Source organism: Papio anubis, chromosome X (assembly GCF_008728515.1).
Source record: "Papio anubis isolate 15944 chromosome X, Panubis1.0, whole genome shotgun sequence".
Classification (NCBI taxonomy): domain Eukaryota; kingdom Metazoa; phylum Chordata; class Mammalia; order Primates; family Cercopithecidae; genus Papio; species Papio anubis.
Genome location: NC_044996.1, coordinates 1272523 through 1288656, shown reverse-complemented (window position 1 = coordinate 1288656; position 16134 = coordinate 1272523). Strand labels below are relative to the sequence as shown.

The 16134-nt window shown below is 59.4% G+C and overlaps 2 protein-coding genes across 3 annotated transcripts; both read right to left on the bottom strand.

Moving 5' to 3' along the window:
• Positions 1-661: 661 nt before the first annotated feature.
• On the bottom strand, positions 662-7982 carry FAM50A (family with sequence similarity 50 member A). Its single transcript, XM_031660793.1, is given in 14 exon segments — positions 662-892; positions 997-1107; positions 1217-1287; positions 1386-1434; positions 1582-1636; positions 2022-2098; positions 2352-2371; positions 2374-2397; positions 2553-2647; positions 2775-2838; positions 5589-5734; positions 6236-6335; positions 6430-6514; positions 7768-7982. Coding segments are annotated over 14 exon segments (1017 nt in total). The 5' UTR covers positions 7879-7982; the 3' UTR covers positions 662-883.
• Positions 7983-8661: 679 nt separating this feature from the next.
• On the bottom strand, positions 8662-15262 carry GDI1 (GDP dissociation inhibitor 1). 2 transcript variants are annotated; one of them, XR_004180541.1, is made up of 11 exons: positions 14898-15262; positions 13531-13638; positions 13299-13398; positions 13023-13157; positions 12018-12216; positions 11619-11750; positions 10926-11025; positions 10330-10501; positions 9869-10053; positions 9696-9750; positions 8662-9605 (listed from the first exon to the last, which is right to left on the bottom strand). XR_004180541.1 is itself a non-coding variant. In NM_001168805.1 (11 exons), the coding sequence occupies exons 1-11, from the start codon at positions 14940-14942 to the stop codon at positions 9453-9455; spliced, it is 1344 nt and encodes a 447-aa protein (NP_001162276.1). The 2 variants fall into 2 exon arrangements, 1 of the variants encoding a protein (NP_001162276.1); NM_001168805.1 differs by having other exon boundaries at positions 9453-9605; positions 9869-10013; positions 14898-14942.
• Positions 15263-16134: the final 872 nt, after the last annotated feature.

The window sequence follows — 16134 nt, the reverse complement described above, 5'->3', positions numbered from 1 at the left end:
GCCTTTCTCAGCCTCCTGGAGCCAGGCCTGCCTGCCTCAGCTTAGCCAAGTGGAACCTGGGGAACCCAGCTGCTGAGATGGCAGAGTAGGGGTCCTGGACCCATCCCCGATCTGGATCCTGCCCCAAGGGCTGTCTGAGCAGGACTAGCTAGGGCAGGGCAGGCAAGTATTGAGCGCAGGGCACCACAGCAGACCGACTGTGCTGGGACGGCCCAGAGCAAGGAAGGCAGGGGTGGCCACAGGACGGCCATGTCCCCTACAGGAAACTCAAGAGGAGCCCAAGGGCCTGGGAAAGAGGCCTGGGGAGGAACCCCCTTCCCACCCACCAGAGCCACCACTGCCCAAGGACAGGTGCCCATGGTCAAGAAGCAGTGCCACAAAGACACCTCAGGAATGGTGGGGCTGCCCCGGTGACAGATTCCCCAGGCACGCATGACACGTCCAGAACAGGCCAATCCATGGAGACAGAAAGCAGATGAGAGCCTGGCGGGGGATGTGAAGCGGGGAGCCTGCTCATGGCCACAGGGCCTTTTGGAGGGCTGAAAATGTCCCGGAAGCAGACCAAGGTGATGGTTACACAACACGGCAAATGTGCTAAATGCCACCAAACTGCACAGTTTTAAATGGTCAAAACGACAAATGAATGTGGTCCGAACACAAATGGTTTCTCACACTGCAGGCGCTCCAGCTCTGACATGTGCACTTCTTTATTGGAAAAGAATAAAGCAGTCACTGACGTGCCGGGGGCAGGACACGAGCAGCTGCCATCCTCCTCCCAGCGTGCCTGGCATGGTCGCAGGGGAGCAGGTGCCTGGAGTCCCGGGGACACCACAGGGCATGCTGAGGGAGCTGAGGAGCCAAGGCTGTGCAGCTTCCCAGACGCTCAGCGGATCTGGTGTGAAGACAAGGTGGGTGGAGGAGACAAGGAAGGCGAGGGGTGAGCAGGGACTGGCCACCATCCCCACCTGGGAGGGGTCCCTGCCAGCCCCTCCTCACCGTGTACTTGTCCCACTTCTTTTCAGGGTCGTAGGGTTCCCAGCGGCTGGCAGGGAAGATGTGCTTGTTCTTCTCGTACCAGCTCCTCAGCACCACCTTGCCTGCATGTGACTAAGGGAGGAAGAGGGCAAAGGATCGCCTGCCAACCCCCCCTTCCCTTAGTTTCTCCTCCACAGCCCAGGGACACCCGTTCCCCGTAACACGGCCCCCAATGCTGTACCTCATCCTTCTCCACAGTGGCGTCACTGAGCAACCGCACATCGTCATGAACATCAAAGTTGAAGAGTGGCCCTGCAGGAGAGAAGCAGACAGCCCAATGTCCCGCTGCTGCCCTGGTGACAATATCGGGGACAAGGTGCTATGGGGGTGGCTGGGCCGGGGGCACTCACCACTCTTCCCCCGTGCCTTGGTGACGATGAAGTCGTAGAAGCTGTGATGCTGGGAGCCAAGGGCAGGAAAGTGGCGCCTTGATGGCCCATCTTGGCCCCTCCCCCCACCCCCCCCCTGCACACACCACCCCCACCAGCCTGAGCCAAAGCCCAGGGCGCAGCACCCACTGCGGGTCCTGGGACTGAAGGGACTCACATGCGGGATGATCAAGTCCTCCTTGATGTACATGAGCTGCTCCACCCCTGCGGACCTGAGGGAGGAAGGCAGGAGGGCGTGGGCAAGAGGACAGCACCCCTGCCCATGGAGGGAGGAGGCAGCCAGCCCAGGAGAGCCTGCGCTGGGGCTGCGAGACAGCGGCCAGTGGGCTCTGAGGGAAGCTCCATGGTTTAGTGAGCCCAGGACTGGCACCCAGCACCCTCCCCCTTCGGACTAAGGAAGCAAGGCAGTGCACTCCCAGCGAAGCTCTCTCTGGTGGGAGGGAAGGGAAGAGGAGTCTGACCCCGTCTTTTGGGAGGATAGTGCCCAGCACGCTGCCTCCTTGCCCAGGCAGCGCCCACATCACACTGGGTGTCTGGCACCCGGGCTGGAGCCACAGGTGCCACACACACCACCATGCACACAGGCACACCTCGCACCTCAGCTCACTGAAGTCTTTCCGAAGAATCTCGAGCGCCTTCTGCAGGAACTGCTGCATGGTGTTGCCCTTTCTCATCTGCATCCGGGAATCCAGGAGTTGGGAAGGGAAGCCAAAAGCCTGCAGAAGGGGCTCAAGAGCCCACAGAGGCCAGGGCATCATAGGGGCTGCAAGCCTGGCCCGGGCCTGGGCCTCACTCCCCAGAGGGCCAGGTCCCGGAGCCTGTTATCCTCAGGATCCCTGGGGCTTCCCAAGTCAGGAAGGTCAGTTCCTTACAGAACCTAAGGGAGGCTGGGCCTATGGTGAGCAGGAAGCAGGCTGCCATGCCTACCTTGACTGGCGCCCGGTGCTTGAGCCATCCCAGTGGCTGAGGTGATCTGATCTCTCCCACCATACACAAGGCAAACTGCCTCTTGGTCTCCAGACTCAGGCACCCCGGCCCCACCAAGAGCAGCCTTGGGGCTGTGCCTACACCAAGAGACTGTGGGCAGGAAAGCTGGCTTGGGCCCAGACCCCTCAGCTGATCCACGACTCATAAAGGCCTTCCTCTTGATCTTCTCCTGCTTGGCTTCCCACTCCTGGCGCAGCTGTTCCCGAAGCCGATTCTCCTCCTCCTGGGAGAGGGAGCAGGCAGACGGGTGAGGCCCAGGGCTGCTCAGGGTGCATGAGCTTGAAGCCTGAGCAAGAGGTATTCCACCAGGACTGGAGTGAGAGGCCGGTCAAAGGCAGGCAACCTTACCTCAGGGTCTGGGGCTCAGGCAAGAAGCTTGTGTCCACGTCTGGGTTCTTCCCCAGTTTTCTCTTCTTCGTGGTGATCTCTGGAACAAAAGGAAGCCAAATACCATAGCATTATTATGAAAATGATTTTGCTCTGACTGGCCTTGGGTCCCCGGCAGGGAACAGCTGATGGGAACAAGCTAGAGGCGGGCAGAGGCTCACATTGTCAACCAACACTTAGGGGAGATGAGGCAGAAGGGATACGGAGCTGGAGAGGTGGAGACCAGCATAGGCAACATAGAGGCACCGTCTCTACTAAAGCTCAAACCCGTCGCCCGGTGTGGTGGCTTGGCTGCAGTGCAGCTACTCGGGGCGTGAGGTGGCAGGATCGCTTGAGCCTGGGAAGGTTGGGGCTGCAGTGAGCTGTGATCCATGCCTTCTGGCTGGGCAGCAAAGTGAGACCTCATCTCAAAAGCAAAAAACAAAACAAACAAACAACAAAGACAAGTCTAAACTATTTAGCCTGATGCTCAAGGGCAGAGATTCTGGAGCCTGGTTGCAGATTAGAATCATGTGGAGAGCTTTAAAATGGATGTCATGGCCGGTATGGTGGCTCAAGCCTGTAATCCCAGCACTTTGGGAGGCGGCGGAGTGGATCTGAGGTCAGGAGATAGAGGGCCATCCTAGCTAATAGGTGAGCCGTCTCACTAAAATACAAAAAAAACCTTGAGGCGGTGGTGTGCAGCAATCCCAGCACTTTGGGAGGCCGAGGCCCAGTAGGATCTAAAAGATCAGGAGGTCGAGACCAAGGTGAAACCTGCAGTCTCTACTAAAAATACAAAAAATTAGCAGGCCTTGGGGTTGTAGAGGCGCCTGTAGTCCCAGCTACTCGGGAGGCTGAGGCAGGAGAATGGCCGGGGAACGGGAGAGCTGCAGTGAGCTGAGATCAAGGCACCGCTCCAGCCTGGCGTGAGCAGGCTCCCAAATCTCACTTAGCCAGGCGTGGTGGTGAGTACTCTAGTCCCAGCTATGGGCCTGACTGGGAGGTAGTGAACCGGAGGCCCGGAGCTTGCATTGACGAGGATGCAGCTCCTACACTCAGCCTGGGCATGAGACCATAAAAAAAAAAAAAATGGATGTCAGGGTCTTGTGGCTGGGCCCCCTAAACAGAGCCTGTGGGGGGAGGAAGAGCCCACCAAGCAGTGTTTTGTAAAAGCCCCAGTGATATACAGTGAGGGTGACCTTTCCCCCAGGCCTGCACTGTCCACGCCAGTAGCTCCCAAGTTCGAGACCAGCTTGGGCAACATGGCGAGGTTCCGTCTCTACAAAAAATACAAAAATACAAAGCGCCTGTAGTCCCAGCTACTCAAGTGGCTGAGGTGGGAGGGCCCCTTGAGTCCAGGAAGTCAAGGCTGAAGTAAGCTGTGATCACGCCTCTGCACTCCAGCCTGGGCCACAGGGAGACACTGTCTCAAAAACAACAGGCCGGGCACAGTGGCTCAAGCCTGTAATCCCAGCACTTTGGGAGGCCGAGACGGGTGGATCACGAGGTCAGGAGATCGAGACTATCCTGGCTAACACGGTGAAACCCCGTCTCTACTAAAAAATACAAAAAACTAGCCGGGCGAGGTGGCGGGCGCCTGTAGTCCCAGCTACTCGGGAGGCTGAGGCCGGAGAATGGCGTGAACCCGGGAGGCGGAGCTTGCAGTGAGCTGAGATCCGGCCACTGCACTCCAGCCCGGGCGACAGAATGAGACTCCGTCTCAAAAAAAACAAAACAAAACAAAACAACAACAATCAAAACAAAAACACAAACACAAACCAGTAGCTCCCGCTGCACACAGCACCCGAGCACTACAGCTAGTGCATGTGCCACAATGGTGATATTTTGGATACACTGGGTGAAATACAACGTAATACTAAAATCCTGCTTGCTTCTTTTTCTGTTTTACTGTAGCTGCTGGAACATAGAACCCAAATGGCAGGTGGCTGGCAGGTTCTTCTTCCCCACAATCCCGCACTTCCCTCAAAGCCATGGCACCCAGACTGTTACCACAGCCACACAGCGCCATCCCGCCTCACTTCTCTCCCTCCGCCATTCCCTGGGGAACTGCCACCACACCCTCCAGGGGCTCGTGGCACAACTTGCTCCCAATCTTCAAACGTGCCCACTCTTTCCCGCTGGACTTCTGGCATATACTTTCTCATCACCCCTCCTGTCTCTCTGGCTAATGCAATTCCCCTCATCCTTAGGGCCTAACTCAACCCTCCCCTCCTTCCCTGACCCCTGGGTTAGCCCCGTGGGCCCTGAGCAGAGCAGTAACCCTGAGTAGTGTCTTCAGTGCATGGTGACCCGTGACTTCCACCAGGAGAGGGACAGCACCCTATGTGCCCTGGCCAGGCACAGCACAGGTATGTGGCACACATGGCAGCTAGGCTGGCTTTACCCTCACTCTCCAGCCATCCTGAGCTTTCCCTGACAGCCCCTTGTTCTCACAGCTGAGACCTGCAGTGTCTGACTAGCAGCCACGGAATTTCTGTGACTATATACATTTACGCTGACACAAATCAAATAGAATTAACCATTTAGTGCCCCAGTCATACAAATCACCTGCAGCAAGTGGCGACCATATTGGGAGGCACAGACTAACATTTCTATCATCACAGAAAATGTGCCCAGCCAGCCTGGTCTAGACCAGCTTCTCCCCTCCCTGGTCTACTGTGCATGGTGCCTCCGGAGGGCAGCTTTTGGAGCCATCTTGACAGGGCATCAGCTTTGCTGACAGCCTCTCACACTGGGGACCCCTCCCCAGGGGCCACGGGCGGGGCTCTGACTCAAGCCAGCCCTCACCTTCCCTTTCCATCTCCTCCTCATACATAGCCGCCTCCTCTTCTTCCTCGCCTCCCTCTTCTTCCTCCTCCAGGGTGAAGGACAGGCTGGAGATCTTCCGCTTGGCTTCCTTCTTACGCTCCTTCTCTCGAAGCTTCTCCAGCTTCCTAGCGAGGTGCAGGTGGCCCCATCACACACCATGTCCTTCCCCAACCCTGACCCAGCCCCTTCCTTGACCCAGAACCACCTGTGTGCCCTATGTGGGTCCTGCCCAGCCTAGGCTGGGTCCCCAGTGCCCCAGAGGGGTCCTGCTGTCCTGGATCACTTCAAGCTCATGGGTGAGGGCTCTGTTACAAACAGCAAGCACAGAGGGCCATAGGGGCTGCAGGACAGAGAGGAATGGGGAGAATGCAGGCTGCTCAGGCACCAGATGCAGGGAAAGGACCCACTGCATTTAGAGGGTCAGAAAGAAGCCAAGCCGCTATGGTGAGAAGACGTGAGCGTGGACCCAAGGAGACAGGAGAGAGAAATGCAAATCGCAAACTAGATGCTACCTCTGTCCCAAGGCAGGAGACAGGGTCTCCCCCCAGGGTGCAAAAAGAGCCTGACCGGACCCGGGACCCCGTGAGCACTAGCTCCATGTTGAGGGCTGCGGCGAGAGGACCCACATCTGCAGCTCCTTGGACTGCTCCTTCTTGGCCAGCTGCTTCTCCCGCTCCTTCACCAGAGCCTCCTGCTTGGCCTTCATGTCATTCAGGGTCACAAGACCTTTGAAGCAAGGAGGCACAAGGGGCAAGGTAGTCACAGGGCCAGCGGAAGAGTGGCCCAGGGCCCGGGTGAGGGGCACCCGCACCCTGCTCACCCACGGTGCTGGACTTGAGCTCTGCCTCTACCGCGTCGTAGTGCGCAGAGAACTTCTTGTCAATGTTGGATTTCATGATGTTTTCCTGCAGGGAGGGACAGCCACCATGAGAGCCACCCCTCACTGTGGAAAAGACAGGCTGGTCATCAGGGACCTGGGTTACAGTCCAAATCTGCCCCTGTGCCCTTGTGGATGGAAGGTTCCATGAGGCTGGGCGGGGCTCTTCAAGTGCTAAGAGTGCCAAATGGGGCCGTTTCCATCCCTGAGCTGCTCTGGCTCTTCAGGTCTCCTGCTGGGGATCACAGGTCCCTCAGTAGCCTGAAGCCACCAACCCTACTGACCTTTGGCCTTTTTCATCTCCAGCCTTTAAGCTGAAGCTTCCGAGACCCAAGCCAAGGGGTATCAGGAGAAGGCAAACAAGAACAGAGTGGCTGAGGGGCCTGGTCCCTCCCTGAGTGATTTTCCTCCCTCTAGGCCCCCAAATGTCATCAACAGCTTCCCAGGAGGCCTCTCTTTGGCCCCAACCCCATCCCACTTGGTACCATGTCAAGCCCTCGCTGACCAGCGGCCTCCCAAGGTGGCTGGCAGACAAATACACCTTCTGCTTGCTGGGCACCCCGGCTCACACAGTGTGGCCAGGGAATAAGGACTTGGTATTTCAAGGTTCCTCTGGCCAGGTTTCCCCAGTTCCCCAAGCAGGAGCCTGCTCTTTCCTGGAGCCCTGAGTCCTGATGAGTGAGTCTCCCTAAAAGGATCAAGCTCTTCCACGCTCTTTCCCTGACCACCACCATCACGGGCCACTCACGGGAAGCAGGGGATGAACCGCTGGCGCCCGGGAGGTTCATGCCTGCCTCACAGATGCAAGGGGTTCTGGAAGGAGCCTCCTGGCCAGTGGACTGGCCAGGTCTGACTCAGGCCTCCCCGCGCCTCTCCAGGGGGAGAGGAACCGCCCTGCCCGGTGTCCATAGGACCAGGGCAGAGGCCTGGCTCTGAGGGCCGAGGGGCCAGAGCCAGGGCGCTAGGTGCCCAGGCGAGGCGACGAGAGGCCTGTCCCCGCCGTGCCTCCCAACAGAAACACTGGTTCGGCTCCCTCCTGCCGGAGGTCGGTCACCAGTTAGTGGCCTCAGCCTCGGAGAACGCCCGGCTCAGGGCCCATTTTACTGATGAGACTCGCCGGCTTGCTTCTGTGCTCTGCTGGAAGTCAGCGAGCCAGGGGCCCGCCCCGGCGCGCCGCCCGCGCTCCGAAGCCACCGCCCCAGGGCTTCCAGGGCCGCAGCGTGGCGCGAGGCAGCCAGGGGACCTGGGCAGCGCGCATGCTCCGAGGCTCCCAGCTCGCACCTCCGCGATGCGCTGCTTCATCTGCTCCATCTGCTCGCGCTGCTTCTCCCGCTTCTTCATCAGGTGCATGGCGCGGCCGGCCTCGCTCGCGGCGCCCTTGTATTGAGCCATGGTAGCGGCGGCGGCGGCGGCGACAGCGACAGCGGCCCAGCCGGGTCTCAGCTGCAGCAGCCGCGGCGGTGGCAGCAGAACAGTCAGCTGACGCCCGCGCCGTGACGTCAGCCACCAGGAGACGCACGGATACCCCGCCCCTCCGCGCGCCAGCTGGCCCGGAGCGGAACCGCCGCCCGCCCCGCCCCACCCCGCCCCACCCCGCCGGAGACCGCCCCTTACCCTGCATGGACTCCCATCCCAGCCCCCACCGCCGGCTCCTGTGGACCCCGGAGGCTGAATCCCCCAGCCCCTCGCGCTGCCTCGACGTTAACCCGAGCCAAGGCTGGGCCCCTGATCCCTCTAATTCCTCCTGTTGACCCCAAGGCTGGTCCCCGTGCTGCCTCCCTGCCTGAGGCCAGGCCCTGGTCCCCCGCATTAAGCCGAAAACTGGCACCCCTGTCCCCCTGCTTCACCCCATCCAAGGCTGGCCCCGGGTCCCCTCTGCCCTCTCAAGCCAGAGGCCAAGACCCCCGCTCCCTCTGCTTTCTCCACGTTGACACCCGCCCCCCACCGCACTCCCCCTGCATTGAGCACTGAGGGCTGCAGTCCTGGTGCCAGCATTAACTCACTGGTAGCCTTAAGCTTTAAGTCAGTTTGGCCCCAGCGTGCTCTGGGTGAGGAATTCCCTGACGACTGCCACCTTTTACAGTCCAGAGTGAAGCTAAGCCAGAGCCCCAACCCAGGCAGCCAAAGCCCTGCCAGGTACCCAGCTTTTGGGAGATAACCGTAAAGATCCAGAGGTTCAGGTTTCAACCGTTTTATTGGGAGGTTTTGTTTTCTGTGAAATACACTAGAGGGTGGGGAAGGGGACACATTCACTTTGCAAGATAAGGGTTTCCCACCACTAAAGGAAAGGCAGGGCACACTGGGGTTTGGGTCCATTTTCCCACCTCCTTCTGCTTTGCTCACATTTTTCTCTCAGCAAGTACCACAGAACACAAACACAAAGACAAGAAACAAAACAGCAAATCAACCTCCAACGGGGCCACGCCCAAGCCTTCCCCACTGCCCCAGGCTGGGCAAGGGCTGGGAGGGGCTGGGGCAGCTCACTCTACAGCCCCCAGGCCACACGGGAAGGCTGCAGGCTCAGAAGGGGTGGGTCGAAGTTAATAAATTAGAATAAATTAGGGGGGAGGAATGCAACTTTGTGCTGGGAGGGCCCCTTCTCTCCAACACGCCAAGAGTTGGTGGGGGGAGGTGGGGGCATCTCCAAAGGCCACTACAGTGGGGGTAAGAGCGGTGGGGGCAGAAGTCACCTTTTCCTCCCCGTCTTCCCGAACAGAGCAGAAGAATTAGGGGTGGGGGGAAGAGACACACACAAGGAGAGGAACCCTCTTTTCCTAGGATAAGGAAGGGCCAAGAAAGAGGATGCTATCCAACCCCCCATCTCCCAAACCATAGCTAGGGTTAAGGATTTGGTCAGTGGATCAATGAGGTGGGTGATGGGAACGTGGTGGGGGAAGCAGAGGATGCTGGAGCCCTCTAGGAGAACAGACACAGGCTGGGGCAGCAGGGGCTGGGGGCGGCCACAATCACTGCTCAGCTTCTCCAAAGACGTCGTTCTGTTTACGCTTCATGTTCTCAAAGTCAAAGGCCATGCCAGCCATGCGTTTGTAGATGTCTTTGATGTCGTTGCAGGTTGTCTCAAAGTGTGTGGTGGCATCGTAGGAGCAGGAACAGAATACCTGGAAACAGCCAAAGCCCAGCGCCCAGGGTGAGTCAGGCAGGTGCCCTGGGGGGGCGGCCAGGAGCCAGGGCTGGGACAAACTGCTTACCTGGCTCTCACAACCATCATCAATGGGCTCATACAAGTCACTGATAGCCACAAACCTGAGGGGCAGACAGAGGGGAGGTGACAGGCCTCACAACGGGCCATGCCCTTCCTGGTCCCTAAGCCCAGCTCCTGGGCTCCCTCCCTCTCCCTCTTGGGCTCAGCCCAGCCCCTCACTTCTGGTCAATGGGCTCCAACAGCTCCAGAGCCGGCTCCACCTCCTTTTCAGGGTCCGTGGTCTCCACAGTAGTGCTGGCGATGGCGATGTATTTGCCCTGGGCTGCCACGTTGTGTGCATAGGAGATCATGCACACGTAGATGTCTGGCCACAGGAAGAGCTCCGTCAACTCGGGCCAGAGGCGCTGGCCATACGCAGAGATGGGTTCCAGTGGCTGGACACAAGTCTGGCCCACCTGCCCCCTCCCCAGCCCCGCAAAGCAGGTAGCATCCAAGCCACCACCCTCCCAGAGGGGAAGAGTCCAGGCCACCCAAACCCTAGGGGTCCAAGTTGTGGTGACTACAATGTGGGTCAAATTTTTTCCAGAGAGGTAAGGCAGGGAGCTCCGACACTGATGGGGAAAAAAAGGGTAACCCCAAAGAGAACACCCTAGAGGAAGTTGTACCAGCACCCGGCCTACCTGACTTCCTGTTGACCTGGTTCTGGGGGATGATTATTTGGCAGGAGTTGGCATCGTTGGTGTTCTTGATGGGGTGGCTAAGGATACAGATGATGCGGATAACCTGGCCAGCCTTCCGCACACGGTCCGGGATGTAGCTGGGGTCACAGATCAGCTGCTTGCAGCGGGCCACCTGAGAAGGCACCAGAAATCCTCGCCCGTCAGATCACTCCCTTAGGTAGTCTTGGGGCTGTGTTCACAGCAAAGGCAGGCAGCTCTGGCAGACAAGGCACTCCTCGGAGCCATCACTACTGCCCCTCCTGAATGCATGGCCCTGCCCTGCAGCTCACAGAGGTAGGCCCTGACGCACAGGCTGGGTGCCCGCCCCCGCCTCCCAGATGCCCCGTGATCAAGAACACTTTCTGCACTACAGACACGGCGTGTGGCCTCTGAAATAGCCTCTCACCCACATGCATGGCTCTGAAGACTTCTGGACGCCCAGTTCCCAGCTCCAAGACCCTCGGGGCTGTGCAGCAGGAGACCCGGCAGCACAGTGAGAAGGTGGTGACCAAGCCCTGCCTCAACCATGGTGACTGCACTGCACCAGAAAGGCTCACCTCTCCCTCAGATTTCACGCCCACCACCTTGCCATTCTCCATGATGATGTCATCCACAGGTTTGTTCAGCATATACGTCCCCCCATAGATGGCACTCAATCTGTGGTGAGAACAGCCCTGGTGAAGGCCCCTCCCAGGAGAAACAGGGACCAATTCCACTGTCACCCTTCCTCCACCAAGGTGCAAAAAAGGCTGCCCCAGGCAGGCAGCAGGCAGGAGACGCCGGGATTCATCCCAGCTGTGTCACTGCCGTGAACTCTGGCCCCATCTCAGCGGGCTCTTTCCTCTCTGGAGCTTCTTCTGCCCAGAATACACTGCCAAGGACCAGCAGAAGGGGGCATGAGGGAGCAGTGCTCTGCACCAAGACAGCCTGAAGGACCAGGATGGACTCTCTCAAGATAGGTCACCTCCCAGCGAAGCCCTGACTCAAGGTTCTGGGGCCCTGGGCCCAGTCCTGGTGCTGCCGGGAACTGAGCAAGTCACATTTGTGGAAACTTGGTTCTTCAAGTGTGGAGACTTCTGTACTTCAGTGCACTGGGGTTGTGCCCTCATCACCCAAGGATGGAGTGAAGTAAATGAAGATCACGAATTGGAAAGAAGGAAATGCTACCAGGGAAATGCTCAAGGGGGCCATCTCCACTCCTGGCCCTAGTCCTACTCAGCCATGCCAACTGAAAAAACCCACGTCCTCACCTTGCAAAACCCTGGGGCAGCTCGCCCAGGCCGTAGAGCGGGTATAAATATGGGCTCTTGCCATACCGGGCCAGGGACTCACTGTACAACTTGATGCGGTTGATGGTCTCAAGACAGGGCTGGTCCAGGTAGCTGGGGGACAGGGGTTAGGGAAGATGCTCCAGTAGCAGCACCCCTGACTTACCCCCACCCAGGTACCAGGTACCAGGCCAGTCTTCCCACCACCCTGAATGGCCTGGGGAAGATGAGGATCAAATGCAAGAGGGAAATGGAAAGGGTGATAGGTGAGCCTATGGCTGAGTACAAGGAACATGCGGGGCAGGGGGACAACAGGCAGGTGTGGGGAGGGCAGGAGGTGGGCCGGGCGAGGGGGCTGCCGCCACACCAGCTTCCCCTCACTCATCAGTGCGGTAGAGTGCCAGGGCGTGGCCAGTGAAATCGATGACATCCTGGCCCAGATCAAACTTCCGGTAGACATCACGCATGCTGGTAGTCTGGGGGTCAACACCCTCAAAGGTCTTGGGGTCATTCTCATCGAAGTTTGCCACAAACACCAGGAACTTGCGGAAGCGCCGTTTCTCAAACATACCCATCAGATCTAAGGAAGGTGGCGGGAGGAGGTTCTGCACCAACGCAGCACAAAACTCTCCATCTCAGCAGGGCAGGCACCCCCACTCCCAGCCCAGCTGTCCTGTGACCTTAGGTTAATCTCTCCACCCTTTTTAGCCTCAGTTTCCCCACCAGGATGAAGAGGGGATTGGCCTAGATGGACTCTAAGGGCTTTCCTGGCTTGGACACTTGGGGATGTCTTGAGGATCCAGTGGAGCCCCTGCCAAAGGCTCAAGTTTTCTTTGTTGTTGTTGTTTTTTGAGATGGAGTCTTGCTCTATCGCCCAGGCTGGAGTGCAGTGGTGTGATCTCGGCTCACCACAACCTCCACCTCCCGGGTTCAAACCATTCTCTTGCCTCAGCCTCCCGAGTAGCTGGGATTACAGGTGTGTGCCACCACACTCAGCTAATTTTTTGTATTTTGAGACGAGACGGGGTTTCACCATGTTGGCCAGGCTGGTCTTGAACTCCTAACCTCGTGATCCACCCGCCTAGGCCTCCCAAAGTGCTGGGATTACAGGCATGAGCCACCGCGCCTGGCCATGCTCAAGTCTTTCAAAAGGAGTTCCGTTCCCCTCCACGTCACATCCCTGCTGCGTGGGGACCTCCCTCTTGGCAGCCAGCCATGGGGCATGACATGGGGCAGAGGGAATACAGAGTGAAGGGCCTCTGGTCCTTCATGGGGGAATGTGACTTTGGACAAAGGGGTGCCTTACTCTGGACAGCCACCCATCCCAAAGACAGTTGGCTTCCCTGCCACCCCATGATTTCTCTGGCTCAGGGGGCCCACACTCACTGGAAGCCAAGGCCTCAGTCTCAGTGGACGGCACTTTGTAGATCTTGCCCCCCTTGTAGACAAAGCTGCCCTCCACCACCTTGAAGTCCAGGTAGCGAGTCACTTCTGTATACAGTAGCATCTTTACCAGCTGCCCTGTGGGGGTGCACAAGGGCAACATCAGCACGGCTCTCTCCAGAGGTTCTAGCTGGTCTGGCTGCGTCTCTTCTGGAGCCTGACTGTCCTTAGGTCTTCCCTATCACCCCCGACCTGCAATACCTCCTTCCTGTCCCTCACCGTTAGCCATGAGGAATTTGGGAATCAGGTCAACGTTCCAGTCTCGGCCTCGGCCCATGGACTCAGGGGGCCCCTCCAGCAACTGAAAACGCTTATACAGCTGTAAGCAGAAGGGAGAGAGAGACACCTCAGGGACCACCTCCTCCTGCTCCAGGCACCTGGAGAGCTACTTCCACCCTGTGCCGCTGTGTGGGAGGTTAACAGGGATGGGCCTGGGCCCAGGCAGCCTCACCTCCTCCAGGGGTGTGATGGAGGAGCTCTCGCCCCCGTAGTAGGGGTTCCGGTCCATGTGCAGCACCTTCTTCCCGTTCACAGACATGATGCCCGACAAGATGCATTCCTGGGGGAGGGCCACACAATCCGCTGCACTCCCACCTTCCTCTGCTCCTACCAGCAGCCCTGATTTGTTCCCCACCCAAACCTGCCTCAGTGGACAGCTCCTTCCACCCACCACCCCCACCGGCTAGTTGCCTCGCCTAAAATTGGGGTGATGGCTTCATCCGACCACACTCTCCATTGCAACCTTGCGGGGTAAAGGAGACCCGTCCCCCTCACAAGGCAGACAGTGAAATAACGGAGGCTTTGAGGTAGGCAGGGCATCCAGCAGACACAGGATGGCCTTCCAGTACCAACACGCCGAGAGGCATCTACCTACGCAGAGCCGCACAAAAAGGCGGATAAAACACAATGTGGCACAGAGGGGACCCAGCTGGACTGCGAAGGACACTCCAAAGGGAAGCAAAGAAAGGCTTAGCACAGTCCTTGAAATTGTAGGCCCCACCCTGGACTGCTCTTTCTTCAAAGAGCAGGAGCCCCTGCCGCTGAGGAGGGGCATCTGGGTCTGGACCGAGGAAGAAGAGTCTCTGAGGGGAGTGGACCAACGGGATTTTCGGGGAAAGGGGGAAGATAAACACCCTCACCAGTCACTGTCACTAGCCCAAGGACAAAGGCTGCAGATGCTACTCAGCCTGAGGTCTCCATGGGCAACCGAGGTGGGGTTGCGGGAATATGCTTACTGCCCCCACTGCTGCTCCTTCTGGAACATTCCCTGGATCCCCTGGCCCCAGAAGACGACGAGGGGGCGGGCTGAGAGCCCACCCTGGCGAGGCCCCCTGACCCCAGGTCCTTGTACTTCATCCTCACAGGGATTAGCGCAAGATGGGAAGGGACGCTGGGAAGCAACGCTAGGCGGGCGATGGGTGCGGGCGACGGGTGGATGCCGTGATGGGTGGGGGCGATGGGTGGGGGCGATGGGTGGGCGGGGTGGGGGCGATGGGTGGGCGGGGTCGGGGGCAACGGGCCGAGTGGGGGTGCGTTTTCCGGTCCAGAGGGCAGGGGTAGGGAAGATGGGAGAGCGCCGGGGGTCGGACCCAGGTAGGCCAGGGGGCGGCCAGGAAGGGGGCCCCTTCGGGGAGATGGGGTCATGGCAACGAACAGAGGCGACATCGCGGGGGGAGCAGCGGGGTGGGCACGGCGCCGGCTTTTCGGGGAGCCGAGCGCAGAAGATGGCAGTGACCGGAGGATGGGCCGGCGGCCGCATCATCGCGGGGAATGGCGAGGGCACGACGCAGGGCCAAGGGCGCCCGGGGCCGCACTTACGGTGAGGCCGGTCCCCAGCACGATTACATCGTATTCCTCGTCCATGGTCAGGCCTCAGTGGCAGCGCCCGCTCGGCTCCTCCTCCTCCTTCACCGCAGCAGTAGCCACCGCCGCCGCCGCCGCCACCGCACTGGACGCAGACAGGTGCCGCCGCCGCCCGACCCCTCCGCCGCGTCAAAGAGTCCCGCCTCTTCCCACGCCCCGCCGCACCCGGCAGGGGACACCGCCTTCCCGGCTCGCCTCCCGGGAGGGCTGCCAGGGCCCGGGCCACAGCACCAGCGCGGCTCCGCGGGCGACGTTGCTCGCCGAGAGTCCCAGAGGCCTGGGCGGCGGGTGGGCGGGCCGGCGGCCGCAGGCCAAGGCCCGGAAGATCCATGCGCGGGAGCCGCGCGCCCCGCCCCACCCGCCCCCACCCGCCCCCGCCCCGCCCCTCTCAGCGCCCGCCCCGCCCCTGGGAGTCTCGGGCGCCCCATGACTCTGGACGCGCGCCGCTGCGGGTGCCAGCGGCTTCTCACGACGGAAGGTTGCTGGCTGCCGCCATGGCTCCTGGATGCCAGCGGCCCGGGACTCGGCTCCGACTAATTCCTCCCTCTGCCTCCTGCCGTTAGGGGCTCCAGCTTACTAAAGCCCTCCTGTTCTGGGGATGCTCTCCAGCCTCCTCTGTGCCTGGTCCTCCCATACCTCATGAGCACGCCAAACAAGTGAAATGAGCTATAAGAGAGCCCAACGCACATATCTTGCTTTGCATTTATTAGGAAGGAAACAACCGAGCACCCCCTGCTCCTGCCAGGCACTTCCGGTGGGAACATGCCAGACAGCCGACGATCGCACCCAGCCCACCTGTGGAGGTGCCTTCCTTCTCAGGCCACAGAAATAAACCCCAGTGTACTGCTTATTGTTAGCACAACATCACCAGAAAACGATAACGACAGCCAAGCAGGACAGTTAAGTAGAACTTCCACACCCCAAACTCAGGGAGCCCTATAACCTTAAGGAGGGAGCATTTGCTACACAAAAACACTATCCACAGCCAGGGATGATGTAGACACAAGAATAAATAAGGAGAAAGGGGACCCTAGAATTCATGTCCCTTACGCCTCACAGCGACTAAGCCTGGGAAGCTGGTTGGTCTAGCATCTACGCAGAATATGTACACCTTGTTGGGAGAGATGGGGGCAGCCCAGGAAAGCTCCTCAGCAGGCTGAAGAGGGAGCAAGATGGGCTGAGGGGAGCTTGG